The 27,801-nt window shown below is 43.8% G+C and overlaps 1 protein-coding gene across 1 annotated transcript in view; it reads right to left on the minus strand.

The window, feature by feature from the left end:
• IL17RD (interleukin 17 receptor D) overlaps positions 1 to 27,801 on the minus strand; it is a 111,087-nt gene that overhangs the window by 23,187 nt on the left and 60,099 nt on the right. Inside the window, exons 2-5 of the mRNA XM_033925724.1 lie at positions 27,272 to 27,329; positions 16,871 to 16,996; positions 3,373 to 3,491; positions 543 to 663 (exon numbers count right to left, since the gene is read on the minus strand). Of these exons, the coding sequence (XP_033781615.1) occupies positions 543 to 663; positions 3,373 to 3,491; positions 16,871 to 16,996; positions 27,272 to 27,329 (424 nt within the window). The remainder of the gene's footprint in view (positions 1 to 542; positions 664 to 3,372; positions 3,492 to 16,870; positions 16,997 to 27,271; positions 27,330 to 27,801) is intronic.

Here is a 27,801-nt window from a genome sequence, read left to right on the forward strand (position 1 = left end):
GTTTATCTGGACATGTCCCCTTGAGGGCAAGTCTGGGCGTCCAGATGGCTTTTCAAAACCCGGCAATTGTCTGGGTTTTGAAAAGCAGATTGTGTCGGGAGGGGCATCCGCATATGCACGGAAGCCCTCCGCTCAAGACGGGCAGGCTGAGGGGGTGGGGCTAGGGGGCGAGGCTGGGGCATGGGCATAATGGGGCGGGGATGGGTGGAACTGGGCCAGCTTGAGGGCGAGTCTATGGGCATTTCCAGATTTTACATACATAAAATCTGGTAAACCCTACCCATAACTAAAGGGTGCCAACTGGATCCAGATTTGCAGGACAGGGTTGATCCAGTCCTGGGTTTATCCCTTTGCATGCAGGGACTTGCAGTTCTGATTTCTCTATTGGATTCTTTAAGAAAAGTAAGACTGCAAGTCCCAGTATGCACTGGGACACACACAAGACTATATTTACGCTGTCCTGTGAATCTGGATCCAGTTGGCTTCTTTAGCCATAATATATACTGCAGGTGTTCTTTTAAAGCTGGGGGTGTTATACTTACTAAGAGTTCTGAAAAAAAATGGGTGGCAATTGCTTTCATTTTTCACGGAGGGAAAGGGAACAATCTTTACAAAATAATCTGTTTCAAATTTCAGGTTCAGAAAAGGTTGAGATTCCAGCATCTAGAAAAGAAAAAAAAAACCCGATTGTACTCTTGTGCATTTAAAAATAAAGTTGCATCCTCTAAATATTCTGCAGTATTTCAGATCCACACATTCAAAAGAACAGCGCTCACTATCACGGAGCTCCAAAGTTATCCAGGGCCCAGAGAAACTTAGGCCCAAATTCTGTAACCAGCGCCTAATGTTAGGCACCTATTTCGCAGATGCCCAACTAGATAGGTGCCTATCTAAATTGATTAACAAGCTCAATTTGATCAGCAATAATTGAAACTTAGGCGCCTATCAAGAAAGAGCGATTCTGCAATAAGGCGCCTCTAAAAATTTAGGCGGCCTTCAAAAAAACTGGCGCTATGCATATTAGGCATGGGCGTGGACACGTGTTAGGCGCCTTGTTGTAGCTCTTAAGCGTGCTTAAGAGCTCACATAGGTGCCTAACTTTTAGTTGTGCCTAGAGCTGGCCTATTTATTGGGCGCCTCCAAAATAGGTTCCGCTCAGCGTGATTCATTAAACAGCACCCAATTTTACTTGAATTGCGCTGAACAGTGCCTAATTAGGCGCCTAACTTTTGGGCGCTTCTTATAGAATTTGCCCTTTAAAGCCTAAAACAGTGTGGCAAAAGGAGTCTGAATCTACTCACTGAAATTAGGGTTCATAGACAGTAACGCGGAAGACAAAGGTGCGCGCCGACAACTGAGCGCAAGACGGAGGCGTGCGCCGAAGAAAAAGACTGTTTTTAGGGACTGCGATGGGGGGTTTTGTTGGGGAGCCCCCCCACTTTACTTAATACATATCGTGGCGGCGTTGTGGGTGGTTTGGGGGGTTGTAACCCCCCACATTTTAGTGAAAACGTAACTTTTTCCCTAAAAACAGGGAAAAAGTTACGTTTTCAGTAAAATGTGGGGGGTTACAACCCCACAACGCCCCCACAACGCAGCACGATCTGTATTGAGTAAAGTGGGGGGGTTTCCCCCCACACCCCCCGTCGTAGCCCCTAAAAACAGTCTTTTTCTTCGGCGCGCGCCTCCACGCTGCGCTCAGTTGTCTGCTTGCGCCTTTGTCCCGGCGCGCTTTTGACCTGACACCGAAATTAGTACTGCGGGTTCTATAATGCATGAGAATAAGATTGTTAGAAATCCAGGATTGGCCTAAAATCTTCTTTCTTAGTAGCTCTGCTGTAAATAGAATACAATACTTCCATAGGCATTAATTCTGAAATGTTTTGTGTTGCTTGCCAGTATATATCACAATGGATCCGTCATGAATGAGGTTAAATTTGTGCCCTGTTGATTCCTGGTAGACCTAGAACAGTTGCAAGCAAAAGCAATCAATACGGCTTTTCTGCAGGGAACGTTACTGAAATGTATTTATTTATTTTATTTGCCTTATAGACCCCGCCTCCTAAAAAATGAGGAAGTCTGTCTGAGTTTAGCCGGCTCTCCCATCTACCTCCTCCCCAGGCCTGGTTGCTGTAATTTAATCTTTGAGCAGCCAGCAGCAGCCAGCTTGCCCCAGAAGCCACCTTTCTGCAGCAACTTCCTGTTCCTGCATAGGCGGGAGGTGGCTTCCAGAGCAGATTGGTGGCAGCAGGCTTACCTTGTTGCTGCTGCTGGCTGCCCAAAGATTAAATTACAGCAGATGTAGGAGAACCAACTAAACCTGGTCAAAATGTTATTATTATTGAACATGCAGCTCCTGATTGGTAAGGCCTGACTTTAGTACAGTGTTTTCCTTCACTCGCTGGCGCTCCGGCTGCTCTCTCCTGCTGCCCAATCCAGTCTCCCCCACGAAAAACTGTATTCGCGGTTTTTCTAGATTCGCGGGGGTTCCTAGAAAGGAACCCCCGCGAATATCGGGGGAGTACTGTACATAATTTTACATACATAATTCTATAAAATGAATAAAAACAAACATGAAGAAACAAACCTCAGAAGGTCAGCAGTGAGGAAAAGAGAGCCAGAAAAGGCTTATACAGAGAGTCATACAAAAGTTTTCCAAAAATCAGCATGCATGGCGAATCGATATCTAAAAAAAATGCATTTACGAATAACTGCATTTTAAGTAATTTCCCGAGATTGCCCTTATCGCAACATATTCGTAATTAACACACAAGTGAATTTCTGGGACTTAAGACAAGTTGGGAGTAGAACGGGGCAGAGAAAACTTTGTGCCCACTCACTTCAGTCTCAGGCCCACCTAAAATTGGCTGTCTGGCTATGCCACTGCCTACTGCCTATAATTATATTAAAACTAGGCAAATTCTTGTCACAAATAAAGGATTTCAGAGTTTATATGTTCACAGTCTCTCTCCCCCTCAAACTGAACCCAGATTAATCTCCCCCCCCCCTTCCCTTCTCCTACAAGCCATGGACCTTAACTAGGGATGGCCATGAGGGATATGGAGAGATGCAGAGACTCACTGTGGGGACCTTATTTGCATGTCATACAGCCTGAAAAGCAGATCAGAAAGCAGGGACTTAAGTCCAAGAAATTCACAGCACATAATTTATGCCTTATTCTGTAAAGAAGCACTATAACATGTAACTGTCTTTGCAGTTAAATGTATTTAGTGCTACTTCAGAGAATAGGGCATAGTGCAGTTTGGCACATATCTGACAATTAGGGTGGCGCCCAACTGTACACACCCAGATTTGGCCCTTTTAAGTCCTAACATTTATGACATGTTTTGAAAAATAATGCGTGGCACTTACTGTTCTTTTGAAGCTCAAATTTAATTGCTTTGGGTCCTTCAAAACAATTTGCTGGCATAACCTTCCCTCCGATTTCAGTTCCTCTAATATGACTCGAAAACCTTTTATGAATTCAATGCCTGGAAGAGAGAAACACATGCTAAAGACATCAGTATTTCAACACCCAATTATTCTACTGAATCAGCACAGTAAAATGTAGAAACCTCTTTTCATACTAATACCTATAATCAGAGGCAAAGCCACATGGTGGTACTGGGCAGGCCTGGCCCGCCTACCCAGCAGCAGAAGACTTTGACTTCACAGGCTACCGGCAGTGGTTCCTACACACTGCAAGTGGCTGGCATTTTGCAGCAGAGGGAAGGCTTCCAGGTCAGTCATTGGCAGCGTGTAGGAACCACTGCTGGCAACCTGAAGAGAAAGCTTTATGAAGCAATGTTGTAGGGGTTGGGGATGGGAAAGGGGGGAGGGAAAAAGAGAGAGAGAGAGAGAGGCTGCATTGGCTGTGGAGGTTGGGGAGAGAAAGAGAGAACCTGCTGTACAGGGTTGGGGGGTAGAAAGGGAAGGAAAGAGAGAGGTGGGGGTAGGACGTGGCAGAGAAAACTTTGTGCCCACTCACTTCGGTCTCAGGCCCGCCTAAAAATGCCACTGCCTATAATTATATTAAAACTAGGCAAATTCTTGTCACAAATAAAGGATCTCAGAGTTTATATGTTCACAGTCTCTCTCCCCCTCAAACTGAACCCAGATTAATCTCCCCCCCTCTCTTCCCTTCTCCTACAAGCCATGGACCCTAACTAGGGATGGCCATGAGGGATATGGAGAGATGCAGAGACTCATTGTGGGGACCTTATTTCCATGTCATACAGCCTGAAAGCACAGTTACTTACCGTAACAGGTGTTATCCAGGGACAGCAGGCAGATATTCTTAACGTATGGGTGACGTCACCGACGGAGCCCCGGTACGGACCTTTTTAACTAGAAAGTTCTAGTTGGCCGCACCGCGCATGCGCGAGTGCCTTCCCGCCCGACGGAGGAGTGCGTGGTCTCCAGTTAGGATAAGCCAGCTAAGAAGCCAACCCGGGGAGGTGGGTGGGTCGTAAGAATATCTGCCTGCTGTCCCTGGATAACACCTGTTACGGTAAGTAACTGTGCTTTATCCCAGGACAAGCAGGCAGCATATTCTTAACGTATGGGTGACCTCTAAGCTAACAGAGAGGGAGGAGGGATGGTTGGCCATTAGGAAAATAAATTTTGTAACACAGATTGACCAAAGTGTCCATCCCGTCTGGAGAAGGCATCCAGACAGTAGTGAATGTGTGAACTGAAGACCAAGTGGCCGCCTTGCAGATTTCCTCAATAGGAGTGGAACGGAGGAAAGCCACAGAAGCAGCCATAGCTCTGACCCTGTGGGCCGTGACAGGTCCTTCCAGCGACAGGCCGGCCCGAGCATAACAGAACGCAATACAGGCAGCAAGCCAATTGGACAGCGTTCGTTTAGATACAGGGTGACCCAGACGATTAGGATCGAAGGTCAGAAAAAGTTGAGGAGAGGAGCGGTGAGCCCTGGTACGGTCAAGGTAGTACGCCAGGGCACGCTTACAATCCAGCGTGTGAAGAGCCTGTTCCCCAGGATGAGAATGGGGTTTAGGGAAGAAAACAGGCAGCACGATGGACTGGTTGAGGTGAAAGGCTGAAACCACCTTAGGAAGGAATTTAGGATGGGTACGCAGAACCACCTTGTCATGGTGAAAAACAGTGAACGGTGGATCGGCGACCAGTGCATGTAGCTCACTAACCCTCCTGGCAGAGGTGATGGCAATGAGGAAAAGCACCTTCCATGTGAGAAGTTTGAGCGAGGTAGTAGCCAGAGGCTCAAAAGGAGGTTTCATGAGGGCTGACAAAACCACATTGAGGTCCCAGACGACTGGGGGAGGCTGAAGAGGTGGTTTGATATTGAAGAGGCCTCTCATGAACCGGGAAACCAGAGGATGAGCCGTGAGGGGTTTTCCAAGGATAGGCTCATGAAACGCAGTGATGGCACTGAGGTGGACTCTGATTGAGGTCGACTTGAGGCCAGCGTCGGAGAGAGAGAGCAAATAGTCCAGTACAGTTTCCACCGCCAGAGAGGTGGGATTGTGATGATGAAGAAGACACCAAGCGGAGAACCGGGTCCACTTCTGATGGTAACATTGGAGTGTGGAGGGTTTCCTGGAGGCATCCAAAATGCGACGGACTGGCTGAGACAGGTTTTCTGGAGAGGTCAGCCCGAGAGAAACCAAGCTGTCAGGTGGAGCGAAGACAGATTGGGATGTAGTAGAGACTGATGTTGCTGTGTAAGAAGAGTAGGAAACACAGGTAGAGGAATGGGATCCCTGGAACTGAGCTGAAGCAGGAGGGAGAACCAATGTTGTCTGGGCCACCGAGGGGCGATGAGAATCATGGTGGCCCTGTCCTTGCGGAGCTTGAACAGGGTCCGCAACATCAGAGGAAGTGGAGGGAAGGCATAGAGGAACCGATCCGTCCAGTCGAGTAGGAATGCATCCGGTGCCAGACGATGTGGAGAGTAGAGTCTGGAGCAGAACTGGGGCAGCTGATGGTTGTGAGGAGCTGCAAAGAGGTCCACCTGTGGAGTGCCCCATCGAGCAAAGATGGAGTGGAGAGTGGGAGGATCCAGGGTCCACTCGTGAGGTTGAAGGATGCGGCTGAGCTGGTCGGCCAGGGAGTTCTGTTCGCCCTGGATATAGACTGCTTTGAGAAAAAGATTGTGGGCTGTGGCCCAGGTCCAAATTCGGAGGGCCTCCTGACAAAGGAGACGAGATCCGGTGCCGCCTTGCTTGTTGATGTAGTACATGGCGACTTGGTTGTCCGTGCACAGGAGAAGAACCTGAGGATAGAGAAGGTGCTGGAAGGCCTTGAGAGCATAAAACATGGCTCTGAGTTCCAGGAAATTGATGTGATGTTGACGCTCCTGAGGGGTCCAGAGTCCCTGGGTGCGTAGATCCCCTATGTGAGCTCCCCATGCATAGGGGGAGGCATCTGTGGTGATGATCATGGAATGAGGGGGCGGATGAAGAAGGAGGCCCCTGGAAAGATTTGAGGAGTTCAACCACCATTGAAGAGAGTGCTGAAGAGATGATGTCACAGAGATGGGATGAGAAAGAGGATCCCTGGTCTGCGACCATTGGTTGGCGAGGGTCCATTGCGGTATTCTCAAATGGAGTCGCGCCAGAGGAACCACATGGACTGTCGAGGCCATGTGACCCAGAAGAATCATCATCTGGCGAGCAGGGATGGATGGTTGGATGAGCACCTGTCGACAGAGGTGAAGCAGTGTCCGGTGCCGGTCGGCAGGAAGGAACGCTCTCATGGAGTTGGTATCGAGAAGTGCTCCGATGAACTGAAGGCGCTGCGTGGGAAGCAGATGCGACTTGGGATAATTGATCTCGAACCCCAAGAGATGGAGGAAAGAGATGGTGTGGTGAGTGGATTGCAGCACAAGCGGAGCGGTCGTTGCTTTCACCAACCAATCGTCCAAGTAGGGGAACACTTGAAGGTTGTGGGACCTGAGACAGGCCGCTACCACAATCAGGCACTTGGTGAACACCCTGGGCGAAGATGCGAGACCAAAGGGAAGCACTTTGTACTGATAGTGGTGATTGAGTATCTGGAATCGGAGGTAGCGACGTGAAGCCTGATGGATTGGGATGTGAGTGTAGGCCTCCTTGAGGTCCAGGGAACATAGCCAGTCGTGTTGAGACAGAAGAGGATAAAGTGTGGCAAGTGAGAGCATTCTGAACTTTTCCTTGACCAAACACTTGTTGAGGTTCCTGAGGTCGAGGATAGGACGAAGATCTCCTGTTTTCTTGGGTACCAAGAAGTAGCGGGAGTAAAATCCCTGACCTCTTTGGTCTGGTGGAACTTCTTCGATGGCATTGAGAAGGAGGAGGGATTGGACCTCCCTGAGGAGGAGAGGAGTTTGGGAGGAGTGAGAAGCAGACTCTACGGGAGGATGGTCTGGAGGAAGAGTCTGAAACCTTAGTGAGTATCCGTGACGGATGATGTTTAGAACCCACAGGTCTGATGTGATGGCCTCCCAGCGTCGTAGAAAGATGGTGAGGCGGCCCCCGATAGGTTGAGGCAGAGGCAGCGAGGGTTGGAGACTGGCTATGCCCTGGAGAAAGGAGTCAAAAGGGCTGAGGAGGCTTAGTTTGAGGGAGAGGCTTAGCTGTCTGGTGAGATTGCGAGCGAGCCTGAGAGTGTTGTTGCTGTTGTTGGCGAGGCCGACGAGATTGCTGTTGAGGAGGATTCAGCGGCCTAGCAGAAAAGCGACGTTGGTAAGAAGACTGAGGTCTGTATGGTCGTGTCGGCGGAGTCTTCTTTTTAGGCTTAATGAGGGTGTCCCATCTGGTCTCATGAGCCGAAAGTTTTTGTGTGGTGGTATCTAGAGACTCCCCAAAAAGTTCATCACCAAGACAGGGCGCGTTGGCAAGGCGGTCTTGGTGGTTGACATCCAGGTCAGATACTCTCAGCCAGGCAAGGCGTCGCATAGCAATTGCCAGAGCAGAGGCACGGGAGGAGAGCTCGAAGGAGTCATAGATTGAGCGTACCATGAACTTCCTGAGCTGAAGGAGGGTGGAAATTTGTTGTTGAAACAAAGGGACCTTGCGTTCAGGGATGTACTTTTGCAGAGCAGAAAGTTGTTGTACCAGATATTTCATATAAAAAGAAAAATGAAATGAATAATTGTTGGCTCTGCTAGCCAGCATGGCATTCTGGTATAGGCGCTTTCCAAATTTATCCATTGTTTTACCCTCTCTGCCAGGAGGGGTGGAGGCATAGACACTGGAACCATGAGATTTCTTGAGAGTGGATTCTACTAGGAGGCTCTCATGTGGCAACTGGGGTTTATCAAATCCCGGGATAGGGATGACCCTGTATAAACTGTCCAGTTTCTTAGGGGCACCTGGAACAGTAAGGGGGTTCTCCAAGTTTTTATAAAACGTCTCCCGCAGAATATCATGGACGGGGAGTTTGAGAAATTCCTTGGGAGGTTGGTCGAAGTCCAAGGCTTCTAAAAAGGCCTGGGACTTCTTGGAGTCGGACTCGAGTGGGATGGAAAGAGCCCCAGACATCTCCCGAAGGAATTTTGTAAATGAGGACTGCTCGGGCTTGGAGGTGGATTCAGCCATGGAGGGTTCCTCATCAGTGGAAGAGGCATCCTCCTCGGTACCGAGGGGGGATTGCTCCCATAAGTCAGGGTCCCTGATGGCCGGCTCAGCATGGCGGGTTTTAGAAAGGGACTTGCCAGATCTCATGGATACGGTGCCGGGGGATGAAGACCGGTGCCGATCTCTGTCCCGGGAGGAGTGGTGTCGATCCCGGTCCCGAGACGATCGATGTCGATCTTGGGTTCGGGATGGGTCCTCCGCCGTGCAGGTCTGTAATGTAGGCTGTGCCGATAAGACCGGCATCGAAGTATTCATCGGTACCGAGGGGGTGGCCACTGGCGTAGTGGTGCGAGGCTCGGGCCGGACCGGTACCGGAAGGAGCGGTGCCAGCAGGGTTGGGAGCAGTTCCTGAAGCTGGTGCTCGAGTTGCTCCTGTAATTTAGTTTGGAGGATGGCCGAGATACGGTCCTCCAATGGGGGCACCGGTACCGTTTTACTTTTCTTCGGTACCATAGGTGCCGCTCTACGCTCCGGTGATGAGGAGGCCGATGAAGAGGCACTCACCGTTATCGGAGCGGAGCGCTTACGGGACTTGCGGGACGTCGGAAGGACCGGTGTCACCGCCGTGGCTGGAGGGCGCTCAAGGGAAGTGGAAGGCTTCTTAGCTGGCTTACCTGGCGCCATCGACCCCGCAGAAGGATCAGGTGGTGTCGATGTTGACGGTGCCGATTTCGGCGGTGCCGTCGACGTCGGGGTCGGATCCATAGCAGAACCGGTGCCGAAGAGGAGATTCTGCTGAATTTGTCTATTTTTAAGTGTGCGTTTTTGAAGAGTCGCGCAGCGGGTGCAGGTGTCAGCCCGATGTTCCGGACCCAAGCACTGTAGGCACCAGTTGTGTGGGTCCGAAAGGGAAATCGGGCGTGCACACCGCTGGCACTTCTTAAAACCCGGCTGAGGGGGCATGAAGGGGAATACGGCCTCAGCGAAATCAAAGCCGGAGGCTTGTATGATGGCAACAGGCCCCGCCGGGGCCTGTTGAAAAATAAAGGAAAAAATAAAGTTTTTTTTTTTTTTTTTTGTAAATTAGACAGAAAGGAAAAACCCGAAGGAAAAAAGCAGAAAAAATCAAAATAACGCGAGCGGGAAGGCAAAAAAGGAGTGTTCAACAGCCGTTGAATACCACATGCGTCTTCTTCGCTCCGCGGAAACGAAGAAACTGGAGACCACGCACTCCTCCGTCGGGCGGGAAGGCACTCGCGCATGCGCGGTGCGGCCAACTAGAACTTTCTAGTTAAAAAGGTCCGTACCGGGGCTCCGTCGGTGACGTCACCCATACGTTAAGAATATGCTGCCTGCTTGTCCTGGGATAAAAGCAGATCAGAAAGCAGGGACTTAAGACATATTGGAACAGACTTATAGGTGTGAGGGGACGATATAACAAATTTTAAATAAACTTTGAAACTTTGATATTACCATTTATCTGTGCTATTTTAGTACATGTCCTATTTTATGCAATGAGACCTAAGTATTAACTGGGGTTAACAGTAAATTAACATGTCTTAATGGTAGCCTACCTTGATAACTTCCTCCCTTAATTAAAGAAAAAGAGAATGTCTCTAGAGCCTAAAATCACTGTTGTATGTAATAAAAGTGAGCCAAATGTAGGACAATCGAGCCATTGTGACATCACTATTGAGGTTGGTTGTTAGGCACTGGTGGAATGAGGCTTTATGACATCATCATATTAGCTCTGATTACCAAAGCCTGTAACTCTTCACACAAAGGAAGGAAGTTATGAAGGTGAGTTACCATTAAGATGGATTATTTTACCACTAACTTGTGCTACGGTTTTTTTCCCGTACAGGGCCCATTTTATGCAGAGATGTAGTAAACAATAAAATAACCCATCTTAACGGTAGCCCACTTTGACAGCTTCCCCCTAAATATGTATACTTTGAAAGAAAGGAGGATAGGGGACACAAACACACTTAATTACCTCCAAGGTACAAATGCACAGAGGTAGGCATATTTCAATAGAAAGAAAGTTCTGGAATAAAAGGGGGGTCAGAGGATGAAAGTAAAAATGGGTAAAATCTGAAAAATCTAAGGAGATATTTCTGTATAGAAAGGGTGGTGAATGCATGGAACAGTCTCTCTGTGGAAGTACAGATGAGGACCGCATCTAAATTCAAGAAAATGGCACAGGGGATCTCTGAGGAAGAGAAATGGATTGTGAAGGTGAGCAGTTGGTGTGGATGGATAGGCTATGTTGTCTTTATCTCCCATCATTTTCTATGTTTAAAACAAAATATTCTAATTTAATTAGTAATCAGCATAACTTACTCACCTCCCAAAACCACATCCAATTTTTTGCTGCATATACATAAACAGAATAGATACATAATGGACAGTTAGCACCTGTTTTCATGACGCCTCAAAAAAAAAAAAAAAAAGATTTTCCTTAATGAAATGAACTGTTCCCTCCCACTGACTTCAGGAGGATGTGAACCAGCGCAAAGTATATTGAAAATGTTCCTTGTTAGAACTGGGCACTGGAAATTGCTTGCCAAAAAATGTTTTTTGGTTTGATAAACTAATAAATTCAACCTTTCATATTAATACCCATTCGTGACTCTATGTCTTATTTTCTTAGATTCTGCAGAGCATGCGTTCTTAGTCACATTCTCTATAAGTTGTAAGTTATTGATTTCTATTGCTTTGTGGTTTGATCCTGTAGCATGTTATGGACTCTGTTAATGTGCGTATCTCTGTTCCTGATGTGTATGTATCCTTGTAACCTATTCTGGGCTCCTGGGGAGCTATAAAAATGAGTGAATAAATAAGATTAGCTAATATGTTCAATGCCTGTGAGACAGAGCTCATTTAAACTGACCAGAAATAGAGGCAACAGAATACCTTTTTGTTTGGGGGTGCCCAAGCTCCACCCAAACCCCACCCCCATAATAACAGTACTGCCATATCTTCCATTCATTCTTCATATACATGCAATATAATCTTATTAACAATATGTAATGGTAACCACAAAATTAATGTACACAAAGCACACTGAAACATCTGTATTCCTTAAAGCCATGTTCTGAAAGGAGATTTTCCTCTCTTTTTTTTTTTAAACCATTTAGTAAATCAAGCCAAAAAGCATGAACATAATCAATCATTGCACAAACTGTACTTAATCCAGACTGTCAAGTTAAATTCTGCCAATAGTGTATTGTCACTCTTTAGCATACAGCAAAAGGACATCTAAATAAGAGATTTCCCCACTACAAATCATAAACATCATAACTATGAACCCCCCCTCAAATCAAACCCTCCCTTCCCTCAAATGCATAAGTTCCCTTTTCCACTGTAAATACATCAATGCGGATTATCATACGATGTCTCTAACCAATTAATATAGCAGTCCCATACTTTTTGGAAATGTGGTACTCTGTTACGCCTCAAGGCGGTTAGTTTTAGACATAAAGAGGCTGGTTCTGGAAGCAGCACCTGCACCATGTTAATCACGGACAGCCACCACTTACAGAATCGCGGTGAGCAGGGACCCTAGGAGCTGGAAATGTAGGACAGGGTTTAACAGGCCTACATTCACAGCGCCTAGGATCCTGTCACAATCGCGGCCAGCAGCGCCTAGTGACGCTGAAGTCTGGTGCCCTCCCTAAACACATCCACTTCCAGGCTTCAGCATCAGTGCGTGCCACTAGTCACCAGGGACCTAAATGCTGGTCCCAGAGACCACATAGCAGCGGCTATTTTTTTTTTTTTAATGATGGTTTGAGATTTTTTAAAAATTTTTTTATACATTTTCAAAATAATCCACAAGAATCCACTTGTCACAGAAAACAGAGTACTGTATATAGAAAATATGATTATCACTACATAATAAGAAGACAAATCAAAATAAAGTAAGTTAGATAATCATTGAAATTCAGGTATTATAATTATTCATATCTTCAAACTCTTAAGAAGTCCTCAATTTCCTAGAGAAAACAATAAAAAGAAAGACAAGGAGGGCATATATTTCGCATTAATATATAATCATAGAAATGGCTTAACGTTGTTAATACACAGCCAGAATTTTTCCTTTTAGATTGCCCTACAGCATTTTCTTAGTGTCCAAAAAGGTATGAAGGTGCTCGAGAACAAGAAAAAAAACATATTTAATTCTAGAATATCTAACTAAACATCTACAAGGATAACCAAGCATAAATGTAGATCCCAAACTTTTAACTTCTTTCCTCATAGCTAAGAATAACTTCCTACGGTCCTGAATGGTCTTTGTGACGTCAGTAAAAATCCAAATTTTCTGACCAAAAAACAAAGTTTGGGAGCTACGGAAAAAAATTCTTAGTATAGCATTAAGATCTTGCTCAAACACCAAAATTATAATCATTGTTCCATGATATTTAATTTCTTCTTGTGTATTTTCCAAAATATCGGTTAAATTATTCAAATCCAAAGATTGTAATCTTTCAGCTTAATTATCTCGAGGTAAACTATCTGACTTGTTACGCAAGTAATAGATCCTATTGATTGGCGGAATTGAGTCCGAGGAAAATTTTAAATCAAATATTTTTTTAAACATGTCAATAGGAGCTATAGTTGCAGATTTAGAAAAATTCAGTAGTCTTAAATTAAGTCTTCTATTATGATTCTCAAGCTGCTCAATTTTTTTCTGGAAGTCTGTCCTTAACAAATGTTGCAGACATATTTTGAATTGAGGTTATCTCTTTATTGATATGGTCAAACTTAGAATTAGTCTCAGTCTGAATGTTGTGAACGTAAGTTGTAAGATCGTCAATTTTACTTACGACCACAGACATATTAGTAGTGGATTTAGTAATTGCAGCTTCTAACCTCTGGAGCACTCGCCAAATGCCGTCCAGTGTCACCTGCGAAGAGCGGTTCTGTCCCGCATCTTGTGATGCCAGAAACTCAGCGTTCAGGCCAGCATGAGGCCCCCCCCCAACAGCGTGAGGGCGTCAGACTCATAAGAACCTCAGCGTTCACACTCTCAGTGTCCTCCTGCGCTGGGTTAGGTGGAAAACGGACTGCAGGAGGGGACACCTCTGGTGGCTCCTTCCATCGGAATTAACGTTGGGTTCCTTCCCCCTTCAGTGCTTCCCCCTTCAGAACTGGTCAAAAAGCGATCCATTGAAGCTTGCCTGGGCATGGGGAAGTCCGCCCGAAGACAGCCCTTAAGTTTAGTATGGGGCATTATCGGTTTTCCCGGAATAAAGAGGCAAATGCCTAATGAAAATTGTAAGGCACAACGGAGCTCGCATTCAAGCAGCTATCATGCCACCATATTGTTTTCTCCAAATCTCGGATCTGCCACGGGGGCTTTTTGTAGTCCCTGAAGCAGATACCGAAACGAGGTGCTCGTCGGACTCACTCAGAACAAGTCAGCATTCTGACAAGTTTTCTATTCTTAGACGCTGAATATGTGCAAACATATATGTGAGAACGAATACAATAATCCTTATATTGAAACTGAAAGTCATTATCGATTAGGCTTTCTAAAGGGCTATATATCTACCACAGTAATTTGTGAATGGACACAGAAAAAGTAAGATTGGGACACTTTTGTTTAGTACTTAATTTTCACGCAGTTGGTGCCTTCAAAATACAAAGGAGAGAACATTTATTATGTTAACTGCAGCATTTACCTATTGGTAACTTTCCCGCATGCAGTTGTCTGAGCAGTGGATACTGCCGAAGTTATTGAAGTTCTCCCCCTCACTAAAATATATTGACCATATTGCTTTCACATTTCACTCAATATTCATGCTTTGATTATATTGTGTAATTATTTAGGACAGTGTATTGCAAACCGTGTGCCCGCGACGGGCAAGATTCTGTGGTGTGATGCGAGATGCCATGAGGAGAGGCGCCGGCACTAGCTGACTGCTTACAGGATGTGCCTCTCCTCCTCTAGCACTCCTCCACTGGCGTAGCAATAGCAGGCTCTGCGCCTATGCGGATGTCGACATGATAATAATAATATTTTATTTTTATATACCGTCATACCCGTGAGTTCTAGGCGGTTCACAACAGGTAAGCATAGTACAAACAATGCAAATCATTTGAGATTTGACAGATTAAGTGCATACAATATAAACCCGTTGGTCCAGAATGACACACCCTTTATTAAAGAAATACATACAATATAGGAAGGATATAACAATGTTAAAATAAAGTAAAAAGTTAAAAGAATAAGATACATGAAAAACCCAGCCTGCTATCTATCTGTTTTCTAAATTGGAAATAAGAAGAAGCTTCTAACACAGTTTTGGCCAGCCATAAATTCAGTTTGACCACCTGAAAAGAAAAGGTTCTCTCATGGAACCTTTTATAATGACATAATTTTATTGAGGGATATGCAAACAAGTGTATTCTTCGAGAACTCTTGTTAGTATAACTCAAAGTAAAATGAGGAGTAAGATAACCCGGTAACATGTGCTTGACGTCATTGAGTTGATGTCTGCGCATTTCCGGATGCCCTACAGCCGCGGCACTGAGTTTAGCGTGCCACGGCTTCAGAAAGTTTTCAGAACACTGATTTAGGAGTTTGGCAGCAGGTTTTAGATTTATTACTCCTATTAGGGGATCTTTTGAGATTGAGGTGTTTATCATAGATCATTATCCAAATGGATACAGTGGCTTAATAAGGAGGGTTGGGGGGGCAGTCCACCCTGGGCGCCATCTTCCTCGGGGCACCTCTCCTCCCCCTCTTCCCACACCTCCCACTGCCACGTGTACGCCCTTTCCCCCAGTACCTTTTTAACTTCAGCATGAGCAGCCGTTAACTCGCTGCCCATGTCAGCTTCAATGCTCTCTCTGACATCACTTCCAGGACCTACGCTTATGAAGTAACGTCTGAGAAAGCGCCAAAGCTGACGTGGGCAGTAAGTTCAGGTGGTGGCTTGCACCAAAATTTAAAAGGTATGGGGAAGGGACATTCATGTGGCTGGGGGCTGGAGAGGGGCACCGCCATCCCGTGCGCTGCATACCCTCGCTACGCCACTGAGTGGATGTAACATAGTAGATGACGGCAGATAAAGACTCAAATGACTGTGAGCTCGCTGAGATGGAGAGGGAAAATGCTTGAAGTACCTGTATGTAAACTGCTTTGAATGTGGTTGTAAAAGTACAAAAAAGGTGTTAGGCAAGTCCCAATCCCTTGCCCTTTCTCCTCGCTGTTCCTAGAGGTTGAAGTTGCCAGCAGTTAGATACCCCCAGCCCCAAAATATCCTTCAGGTTCCACCAAACCAAAGCCCCATGCATCAAAAGGAAAACTGCTAAGCAGTAGGGCTCCCAATTTACTAAATTCTTTTTTAATTTCAAAAAGAGAGAGAGAAAGCAAGCAAGAAAGGGGTCTACAATCCAGTATCTACAATGGCAGACTTCAACATGTCACACAGAAAAACCTCAAAGATGCACAATTGGCTCTCCGCATTCAGGGCAACAAAAGCCCTGCTTGTGTCAACAGGCTGACCATGGAAGGGAGGAGTCCAGGTCTCTCGTTACCTAAGACCCTCAGCTGCAGTTCTTACTTCTTGCTTTCAAAGGGATTAGCCTCTGATCAGTACAAGAGAAAGAACACCAGCTTTGTATCCCAGGGGAGATTTGATTTAGACCAATCTGCAGATTTAGATTGCTAAACTCCAAGCCAGTCTGCTACTGAAAGGGCTGTGTATCAATTTCACATTCTTTCTTAATGCCAGGAAACAAGTAGACTATAGCTTCCACCCCCCCCCCCCAACCTCATATTTTAACTCAGAGCACGAATAATTACAAATGATGTGATTAATCTGGTGGACTGATTATAATGCTGCCTAACCCTATTGAGATTTTTGTCCTCTTAAATGTTTTGAATTTTACGTTTATGCTGTCACAAGTGAGTAACTGCCAGGCACTGTATAAGAGGTACCAAACTTTCTTTGTTTGTTTGGTTATTGTTGGTTAAGGTTAAAAAAGTAAAGTCCCACATATGTTATTACATCCATCTGCTGGAAGTCAATTAGTTTTCCAAAAATTTAATGTTTCTCTGTCAAATATAAGATAGAATTAACATTGGTTGCAAGTAATCCTTCAAAGTAAAATGGATTCTCAGCCCTCGTTCTGAATGAGTTCGACATACAAAGGAAAGGGAAAGATGGAAGGAAATATAAGAATTCTAAAATCAAGAAGAGAAATTCATGACCGAAACTGGAAATCATATTGAGGAATGGGTGACAATAGCTTGCTTTTACTATACAGGTTTATACTAGGACATTTAGGTCAAATTGGTTTCCTTTCAAATTACTTACCAAGGGCATTTGCTGTCCAATGCACTGTTACTGCAACTTGGTCACTGCACGCGTACTGGCTGATAGTAATGTTCTGGACATCGGCAATCACATGCTTTCCTACAGAGTTCAAATAAGAGGTGCAATCTGCAACACAGATAAACAGGGAGCGTGTGAAACCACAAGTTAACCTAAACATATCCTAAGCTAATTAGCTACATGCATGAATACTTTCATACCACGCAATCTTTAATCAGAGGACCAAGACCATGACGAAATTCCCTGCCAGGTCATGCTTTCAGCACCCAACAACACTCATGTTAAAGGATAACTATGATGTCCTTTCAATTGACACTGCTTCTGTCACCTCAGTGCTTGAGGGAAGGAGGAGGGATTTGCAGCTCAAGACCATTGCCTCGCTAGTGCTTCAGGTGGGAGGGAGGGGGGTTTGCAGCTACTTCAGGGATTGGGGGCTTGAGGGAGATATAATCCTTAGCAACTCAAAGAAATGTACAAATTACTACCTAAATACTTCTAATCTCCGGACAATCCATTTGTAATCTGCCTTGAACTGCAAGGTAATGGCGGAATAGAAATCCCTAATGTAATGTACCGGCGAAAGAAAGCTCTTCCAGAGATGCAAAATGATGTCCACGCATAGGTTGGTTCAACTTTGGATAAAGGTCAAAGTCTGGTGGACTCATATCTGGACTGTAGGGAGCATGAGGTAGTTTTTCAATGACAACATTCCCTATGTATGGGCGAGCATTGTCGTGAAGAATGAGTGGCCCAGCCAAGAGCAACTGAGGTTGGTTTTGTGCATTTTTTGCAAAAAAATCACAATAATACACTGCTGTGACACTTTTTCCACATGGAACTTTGTCTGTGATGATGATGGCTTCATGATCATAAGCAAAAATCATCATTTGTTTGACTTTTGATTGAGCTCTTCAAAATGTTTTTGGTTGTGGGGAAGATGGAGCTCTCCACTTGTCATTGAAAAACTATGCGAATACGGCTGAGTGGTGTTACCTCATGCTCCCTACAGTCCAGACATGAGTCCATCAGTCTTTGACCTTTTTCCAAAGTTGAAACAACCTATGCGTAGACATAATTTTGCATCTCTGGAAGAGCTTTTTTCAACTGGTACCCGAGCCATTTGGCAACTGAATAAAAATGGTGTCTTGGATGGAATAATGAAGCTTCCCGGACATTGGACTTGGTCATTGCAAAACAGGGAGACTATATTGAAGGATTGTAAAGAAATACTTGAAAAAACAAACAAACAAACATGTAAATTAAAAAAAATAGTGTGCATTATTTATGAAATGACCCTCATATATTTTTCTTGAATTGTTCCAATTTCAGGTTTTTTTTTCTGGATATCAAGACAGATACATGTTTTGGTGGGTAGGACATGGATTGTGATATAGGGGCTTAAGTTTCATGTTCATTGTTGAAACTATATGTAGTCAAAGGAGGGGCAGCCATCTTGTTTTTTCCTTTTACCGTTCATTGATTTTGCCTCCAGAATTCATCCCTCCCTCTATATTTTGGATTTTATCTGAGATGATATATTTGTACCTACATCTATCGTGTCAGTTTTGTTTTCCTTGCTCAATTTGTTTTATATTTATTCCATTTCCTATTTCAAGTGTATTTGATAATATATGCTTAATTAATAAATTTTCTAAAAAGAAATAAAAAGTAGCCTGCAGGTGTGAATATCCTGTTCTGAAGGTGCTTCTAATTTTGTGCCCAGCAGACTCACTGAAATCATGTCATACCCCACAACACACTGAACGGTCACAGTAATCCAGTATCACTAGTCCTAGCTTTATGCTGCTTCAGCAGCATAGCATTTATTTTTATAAGCATATAGCCAAAGAGTCTTCCACACAGTAAAAATGTACAGCTTACTAATTAAAAGCTCTTTCAGTAACTCATATTATACTTCACTGTCTGTAATGTGATTAAAATTTAATGTGCAAGGTAAGAGATTACTTACCACTGTTCCATTAAACTACTGAAGTATTTGTTTTAAAAGCTGGAATGGTTTCAATAGATTGGTTTCCTTCTGCCAGTCTGTTCTCCCTTTTCTGAGTTACAGAATGCTATTCACTAGGACAGCTGTTTTCTATCCATTTAATCAATCCTGTTCTTTCTGCCTTTCTTACAGCAGCATTTGTTTCAGAGGGTCCAGCGGAGTTGCACATCACGCTCTCACAAGAGGTCTGGTATTGCAACTCTTTACTACCAGTGGGATCCTGTAAATACAATTTTTCTTGTACTTAAGACATGGCTTTTGTGCTCCCCAGCTTGTGAAAAAGTAATCCTTTTTCACATTGAAAAGTCCCTGAAGCCCTCACTTTAGGCAAAAGATATGGAATAAGAAAATATTTTCTACTGCTAACTAAAATTTGAAGGGTTTGATTCTGCCAAAATTCTGGAAGAGCTTAGAGGCCATTTTACTAATCTGTGCTAGTAAATAGGCCTAGTATACCCTAATACAGGTCTTTTCCGTGCATTAACCCCCAAATTCTATATATGGCATCTAAAAAAAATCAGCACCAATCAGAACATTGTATAGGGCAATTCTATAAAAGGCATCCGCTATATATAGACTCACGCTTAGCATTCGTATGCATGACTAGCATTTTAGGTGCACCCATTTAGGCCAAGAAAAACAAGGCCTAAATACCTGTGCTTAAGTTGTTTGTGGATCAAGCATATTCAGTAAGTTTTAGGAATGCCCACAATCTGCCCATGTTCTTCCCCTGGCCATGCCCCCTTTTTTGGATGTTATTTAAAAATACCATCGTGGAAGCCCAGACCAGATGTATTCCACGTATCAGCAAAGGTGGAAACAAGAGCTGGCGTGGTTAAAAGGTGAAGTGAAAGAAGCTATTAGAGCCAAAAAAAATCCTTTAAAGAATGGACAAAGGATCCAAATGAAGAAAATAAGAAGAAACACAAGCACTGGCAAGTTAGATGCAAAGCATTGATAAAGACAGCTAAGAAAGAATATGAAGAGAAACTTGCAAAAAAAGGCAAAAACTCATAGCAATTTTTTTAGGTACATCAGAAGCAGAAAACCTGTGAGGGAATCTGTGGTACCACTGGATGATCAAGGAGCAAAAGGAGCGCTTAGGGAGGATAAGGCCATAGCAGAAAGACAGAATGAATTCTTTCCTTCGGTCTTTATGAAAGAATATGTAAGAGATCTACCTGAATTGGAAATGGTTTTCAAGGGTGATGATGCGGAAGAACTGAAAGAAATCTCAGTGAATTTGGAAGATGTACTAAGCCAAATCGACAAGTTAAAAAGTGATAAATCGCCAGGACCGGATGGTATACATCCCAGGGTACTAAAGAACTCAAACAAGAAATTGCTGACCTGCTGTTATGATCTGTAACCTGTCGCTAAAATCATCTGTAGTACCTGAAGATTGGAGGGTGGCCAATGTTATGCCGATTTTTAAAAAGGGCTCCAGGGGAGATCCGGGAAATTACAGACCGGCAAGCCTTACTTCAGTGCCGGGCAAAATGGAGAAATAATTATAAAAAATAAAATTGTGGAACATGTAGACAAACATGATTTAATGAGACGGAGTCAGCATGGGTTCTGCTGAGGGAGATCTTGCCTCACAAATTTACTTGACTTCCTTGAAGGTGTGAATAAACACGTGGAAAAAGGTGAGCTGGTTGATATAGTATATCTAGATTTTCAGAAAGCTTTTGATAAAGTTCTTCACGAGAGGCTCCTGAGAAAATGGAAGTGTCATGGGATAGGTGGCAAAGTTCAGTTGTGGATTAGGAATTGGTTATCGGATAGAAAACAGAGGGTAGGGTTAAATGGTCATTTTTCTCAATGGAGGAGAGTAAACAGTGGAGTGCCGCAGGGGTCTGTATTAGGACTGGTGCTATTTAACTTATTTATAAATGATCTGGAAATTGAAAAGAGTGAAGTGATTAAATTTGTAGATGACATTAAACTGTTCAAAGTTGTTAAAACACTTGCGGATTGTGAAAAATTGCACGTGAACCTTAGGAAATTGGAAGACTGGGCGTCCAAATGGCAGATGAAATTTAATGTGGCAAATGCAAAGTGATGCACATTGAGAAGAATAACCTGAATCACAGTTACCGGATGCTAGGATCCACCTTGGGGATTAGCACCCAAGAAAAGGATCAGGATATCATCGTAGATAATATGATGAAACCACCCAATGTGTGGCGGCGGCCAAAAAAGCAAACAGGATGCTAGGAATTATTACAAAAGGGATGATCAACAAGACTAAGAATGTTATAATGCCCCTGTTTCACTCCATGGTGCAACCTTATCTGGAATACTGCGTTCAATTCTGGTCTCCTTATCTCAAGAAAGATATAGCGGTGCTAGAAAAGGTTCAAAGAAGAGCGACCAAGGAGATAGAACTCCTCTCGTATAAGGAAAGACTAAAACGGTTAGGGCTCTTCAGCTTGGAAAACAGACAGCTGAGGGGAGATATGATTGAAGTCTACAAAATCCTGAGTGGAGTAGAACAAAGACTAGGGGACACTCGATGAAGTTACAGGGAAATACTTTTAAAAGAAAAAGGGGGAAATTTTTTTTCACTCACAGAATAGTTCTGGAACGCGTTGCCAGAGGATGTGGTAAGAGCGGATAGCGTAGCTGGTTTTAAGGAAGGTTTGGACAAGTTCCTGGAGAAAAAGTCCATAGTCTGTTATTGAGAAAGACATGGGGGAAGCCATGCTTGCCCTGGTTCGGTAGCATGGAATATTGCTACTCCTTGGGTTTTAGCCAGTTACTAGTGACCTGGATTGGCCACCGTGAGAACGGGCTTCTGGGCTTGATGGACCATTGGTCTGACCCAGTAAAGCTATGTTCTTATGCACACTAGAACTGATGTGCACCACTTTATAGTGCACCAACCAAGTTGTGCATATAACTTCTAATTAGATCCGATTAGAATCAATTATTAGGTGTTAATTACCAATTATCAGTGCTGACTAATTTGTTAAACAATTCAGTATTTAGGAGGCACTAAGGGGCTCCTGCATTACGGAAGCAGTGCCAGTTAGTGCAGTGATAATGTCAATATGTTAGCTGATTAATATATCCATGCCTATGCTCTGTTCCCGACACATCTCTTCCCCCCAAAATGCTGCATGCTTTAGCACCTCCTGTGTTAAGTGCATGTAAGCACCTACTACAACTTATTAAAGGGCCCCTTAATTAGGAAGCACATCGGGAGGTATTCGAAATGTAAATCTTTTTTCTCATGTAGAGAAAATGATAATCAGTTGCTTTGTTTCCCCCCAGTATTTGGCAGCAAACCTGGGTAAGCCTTAGAAAGTTCAAGCTCACCAGCTGGCGCTGGCTCAGCTTGTCATCCTTACACACAAGTCCAGAGCATACCAATTCAGTCACTGTATCCTCTGCTCACAGCCGGCACTGTCAGGGGAGGGGGATCATAGCAACTGCTTGGGCTTTGTAGCTAAAAGATGCTTTGCTGTCCCCTGCATGAAGTCCATTCCTCCAGCTGAATTACAGGCCAGGCACATGAATGCAGAATCCACATGGGCTGGATTCCGATTCGCTGAATGCCCTATGGTTGTTCAAACACTGGCAACATTTGGGCAGGCATTCAAGAAAACAGAGCTTATTTATTTATTTGTAGTTTTTTTATACTGTTCACTATTACGCATGCTTTAGGCCAGGACTGTTAAAATGCAGTCCTGGAGGATAGCAAACCCAGCCTCGTTTTCAAGGTAATGAATATGTATGAGATATATTTGCATTCCATGAAGGCAGTGCATACACATATATCTGTTGAACATTCATTAGAGGTGTTCTGAAAACCAGACTGATTTGTGGCACTGCAGGATTGCAGTTTGACATCCTTATTTAGGCAATACACAAAAAAATAACATTAGAATACAGTTTAAGACAAAAAATAAAACAATAAAAAAGAACCCAGATCTGACCTAAATAAAAAGCTATCAATCAAAAACAAGACAAAAGAAAAAATTTAATCACTTTTAATTCACCTTGAAAAATCACAGTAAAAAACTTTACTCCAGTCAGCTGCAATGCTCATTTAGGGCCTATAAATGGAACTATAAATGGTCACTGTCTCATCACCTCTAACTTGCTCCTCACCTAGGAGGAGTGGCCTAGTGTTTAGAGCTGCTGCCTCAGCACCTTGAGGTTGTGGGTTCAGTCCCAGCACTGATCCTTGTCACCCTGGGAAGCCACTTAACCTGCTATTGCACCAGGTACCATAATTAAGATTGTGAGCCTGCTAGGACAGACAGAGAATATACAAAACAGTATGTGATAGTCTATGTTGTGTTAACTGCTGTGACCTGTTGCACACAGACATATATAAATTGGGCTTAATTATGCTATGTAATTCCCTCCCCCCTTTTAAAAAAGCATAGAAGAGGTTTTTAGCGCCAGTCTGCATGCTGAATGTTCTACGCTGCTCCGATGGTCATAGAGTTCCTAGGAGCGTCGGAGCAGTGCAGAGCGTTCAGCACGCCTGCAGGCTAAAAACCTCTTCCGCGCTTTTGTAAAAGAGAGGGGGTTATGTTTTAAATCTGTAGTTCCTGGACAAATTGGTCTGTTTGGTTTTTTTTTCTGTTATCAAACTATTTAGGTAAAGGTGGAATAGGAAAAACTTAATAAGATAAACACTTTTACTGAGTAGTACTAAACATAGAGAAAACCTAGATGAGCCGGTTGATATAGTGTATCTAGATTTTCAGAAAGCTTTTGATAAAGTTCCTCATGAGAGGCTCCCGAGAAAATTAAAGTGTCATGGGATAGGTGGCAAAATTCAGTTGTGGATTAGGAATTGGTTATCGGATAGAAAATAGAGGGTAGGGTTAAATGGCCATTTTTCTCAATGGAAGAGAGTAAACAGTGGAATGCTGCAGGGGTCTGTACTAGGACTAGTGCTATTTAATTTATTTATAAATGATCTGGAAATTGGGATGATTAAATTTGCAGATGACACTAAATTGTTCAAAGCTGTTAAAACGCATGCGGATTGTGAAAAATTGCAGGCGGACCTTAGGAAATTGGAAGACTGAGTGTCCAAATGGCAGATGAAATTTAATGTGGATAAATGCAAAGTGATGCACATTAGGAAGAATAACCTGAATCACAGTTACTGGATGCTAGGGTCCACCTTGGGGATTAGCGCCCAAGAAAAGGATCTGGGTATCATCGTAGACAATACTATGAAACCTTCCACCCAATGTGCGATGGCGGCCAAAATAGCAAACAGAATGCTAGGGATTATTAATAAAAGGGATGGCTAACAAGACTAAGAATGTTATAATGCCCCTGTATTGCTCCATGGTGCGACCTCATCTGGAGTATTGCGTTCAATTCTGGTCTCCTGTGTCAAAAAAGATATAGTGGCGCTAGAAAAGGTTCAAAGAAGAGCGATTAAGATGGTAAAGAAGAGAGAACTCATCTCGTGTAAGGAAAGACTAAAACGGTTAGGGCTCTTCAGCTTGGAAAAGAGATGGCTGAGGGGAGATAGGATTGAAGTCTACAAAATCCTGAGTGGAGTAGAACGGGTACAAGTAGATCGATTTTTTACTCCGTCAAAAATTACAAAGACTAGGGGACATTCAATAAAGTTACAGGGAAATACTTTTAAAAGAAATAGGAGGATTATAGTGTAGCTGGTTTTAAGAAAGGTTTGGACAAGTTCCTAGAGGAAAAGTCCATAGTCTGTTATTGAGAAAGACATGGGGAAAGCCACTCCTTGGGTTTTGGCCAGGTACTAGTGACCTGGATTGGCCACTGTGAGAATGATCTACTGGGCTTGATAGACCACTAGTCTGACCCAGTAAGGCTATTCTTATGTTCTTTTGTACCATTTAAGCTCACTGCAACTGTAGTGTCTCTTCATTGATCTGATGAAGAAAGGATAACTTTTGAAAGAAAGCTTGTTATATAAGAATAGCCTTACTGGGTCAGACCAATGGTCAAGCCCAGTAGCCCTTTCTCACAGTGGCCAATCCAGGTCCCTAGTACTTGGCCAAAACCCAAGGAGTAGCAACATTCCATGCTACTGATTCAGGGCAAGTAGCAGCTTCCCCATGTTAATCCAATAAAAAGGTGTCATCTACAGCAGTGTTTTTCAACCGCTGTTCCGCGGCACACTAGTGTGCCGCGAGATGTTGCCTGGTGTGCCGCAGGGCCGCCATCAGGGCAGTACTACCAGTCCTGCATTCAGGGGCCCGGGCTCCCCCAGGGTCCTAGGCAGTGTTCTAAGGCAGGGGCGCCAGTAGCTCGCCAAGGCAAAGTGAGTCGATCACCCAGGACTCACTTTGTCTTGGCGATCTAATCTATCGAGCCGATAAGTCTTCTTCTCCCCGACGTCAATTCTGCAGTCGGAGAGGAAGTTCAGGCCAGCCAAACGCTGCCTGGCTGGGCGGAACTTCCTCTCCGTTTGCAGAATTGACGTCAGGGAGAGCATGCGTCGGCGTCGGCTTTGGGGCCTGTTATCCATTGGTAGGTCCTGTTCCCCGATGGCAGCGGCAGTGGCAGTGGCTTGGGGAACGGCAGGGAGAAAGAAAGAAAGGGGGCAGGCAGGGAAACAGAAGGAAAGAAGAGAAACAGAAAAAAAGAAAGAAAGGTCAGGGAGAGAGGAAGAAAAAGTTGGGGGAGGGAATGAGGTGTAGAGGAGAGAAAGCATACAGGCTGATAGAAGGGAAGAAAGATTGGATGCACAGTCAGAAGAAGAAAGTGCAACCAGAAATCACCAGACAAGGTAGGAAAAATGATTTTATTTTAAATTTAGCAAAGTGGAGGCAGTATTACCACAGTTTTCAAAGGAATTTGCCCAAATAACTTAATAGTTAACTGGGTAAATTCCCAGAGATGAAAACTTCCCCTCACTTACTATGCACAGTTCTGAATTTATATCTGCTGTCTATATTTTACAATATGGTCACCTTTTACTAAACCGCAATAGTGGTTTTTAGCGCAGGGAGCCTATGAGCATCAAGAGCAGCGCTGGGCTCCCTGCGCTAAAAACTGCTATTGTGGTTTAATAAAAAGGATGGAGGGTATATTTGTCTATTTTTGTATGGTTGTTACTGAGGTGACAATGCATAGAGTCATCTGCCTTGACCTCTTTGAAAAAAACCCAGAATAGGAATGATAATTAACATTTTCTCAGCGTATAGTGTGCTTTGTGTTTTTTAATTTTATTATTGGTAGATCATTTTGACTTGGTCATTTTAAAGTAGCTCACAAGCTCAAAAAGTTTGGGCACCTCTGAGCTACAGCGTTGAAACTGTGTATTTCTATTTTATCCCCCTTTTACAAAACTGTGGAGCGTTTTTTAGCGCCAGCCGTGGTGGTAGCAGCTCTGATGCTCAGAATTCTATGAGTGTCAGGGCTGTTACCACTGTGGCTAAAATCCACACTACAGTTTTGTAAAAGGGTGAGGGGTTAGTTTGTGATGACATATTCCATACTAGGCGAAGGTGTTTTCTGTGTTCTGTGTGTTTGAAAGACATGGTTTTCTGTTAGGATTGACGGTGTAGGATTGATCTGTGCTGGTCTGGCTTGTTTAGTTTTACAGAGCTGTCATCTGGAGCTGTCATCCGCCGGCTCATCGGGGATCGATCAGAAGAGTGCTGAATAAAGTATTTTATAATTTTTCTCTATTCTGTTTACTTAATATTTCATAATAAAGTAATTATAAAATACTTTCTTTGTGTTTATTTGATTCCTATTCAAGAGAATTACTTTATATATAGTCAATATAGGCACAGAGTTAAATTTTTTAACATTTTCTAATGGTGGTGTGCCTCGTGATTTTTTCATGAAACAAGTGTGCCTTTGCCCAAAAAAGGTTGAAAAACACTGATCTACAGTATGGTTGTTGACCCTTACTTCCACTTAGCCAAATAAAAAAGCCAGGTTTTCAAAGCTTTCTAGAAAGTTAACAACCCATGCCACTCTTGCTTTCACGATCCTGTCCTATTCCCAGCTAAGCAAGGGAAGGTAGTGAGAAAAAGAGAGGAAATGAGTGTAATGCAGAACAGAGAGTTGGGCTGGGGGGGAGGGGAGAGAGAAGATGACAGAGGTTGTTGGACAGAGGGGGTTAGGGGAGTAAGAGGGTTAGTAGGATGCTGGGAAGAGGGTAGGGTAAATAAAGGGAGTCGGGGTAATTTTGGGGAGATAATGGGGTGGAAAAAGGGCTCAGGATATAGCTGAACAAAGGGTCAGGGAGTTGGGGAATGCTCAGCAGACGGAGGGAGAAGAATGAGGAGAAAGCATGGCAGAGTCGTCTTTACCCTGAATTTACAGATGGCACAAAGTGGTGAATCAGTTCTGTCACGTGCAAGCTGAGCACTCTCATTCTTGTATTAAAACGTACTTACTGTCATATTTGAAGGTGATATTTGGCAGTCCAGTGTTTCGGCTGAAGAAAGGCAAGCCCTAGACAAAGAGGCAAAAATAAAAACTATTCAATTTTTTAAATGTTTGACTAATATTTGACTTTATACCTAAACACACTTTACACACTCATCCAATTGCTACTGAACACCACAGGGAAAATATGTGCCTGCTGCGCGACAAGGTACCAAAACTGGGGTTGAAAATAACAGTTATAATAGCTATAAAAGTGTGGAGTGGCCACTTTCATTTTTTAAAGTTTTGTGTACTATAGGTCAGTGGAAAAGGACTAAGCTATTTTTTTCACAACTTTGATGCTTTTCATGTTCTACAACATAATAACTGCACATACTCAAAGTGGGACATGTGATTTCTGGGGTTAATTACTTTTTTACTTATAAACATTTTTTTGTTTTTTAAAGGTGTAATTAGTCCATACCCAAGGCAGAAATTCTGCAGTGTAATTGATATCCCTCTATCTTGCGGAATAAAGAAGTCATGCACCCCACATTTA

This window comes from Geotrypetes seraphini, chromosome 17 (genome assembly GCF_902459505.1).
Source record: "Geotrypetes seraphini chromosome 17, aGeoSer1.1, whole genome shotgun sequence".
Taxonomy (NCBI): Eukaryota; Metazoa; Chordata; class Amphibia; order Gymnophiona; family Dermophiidae; genus Geotrypetes; species Geotrypetes seraphini.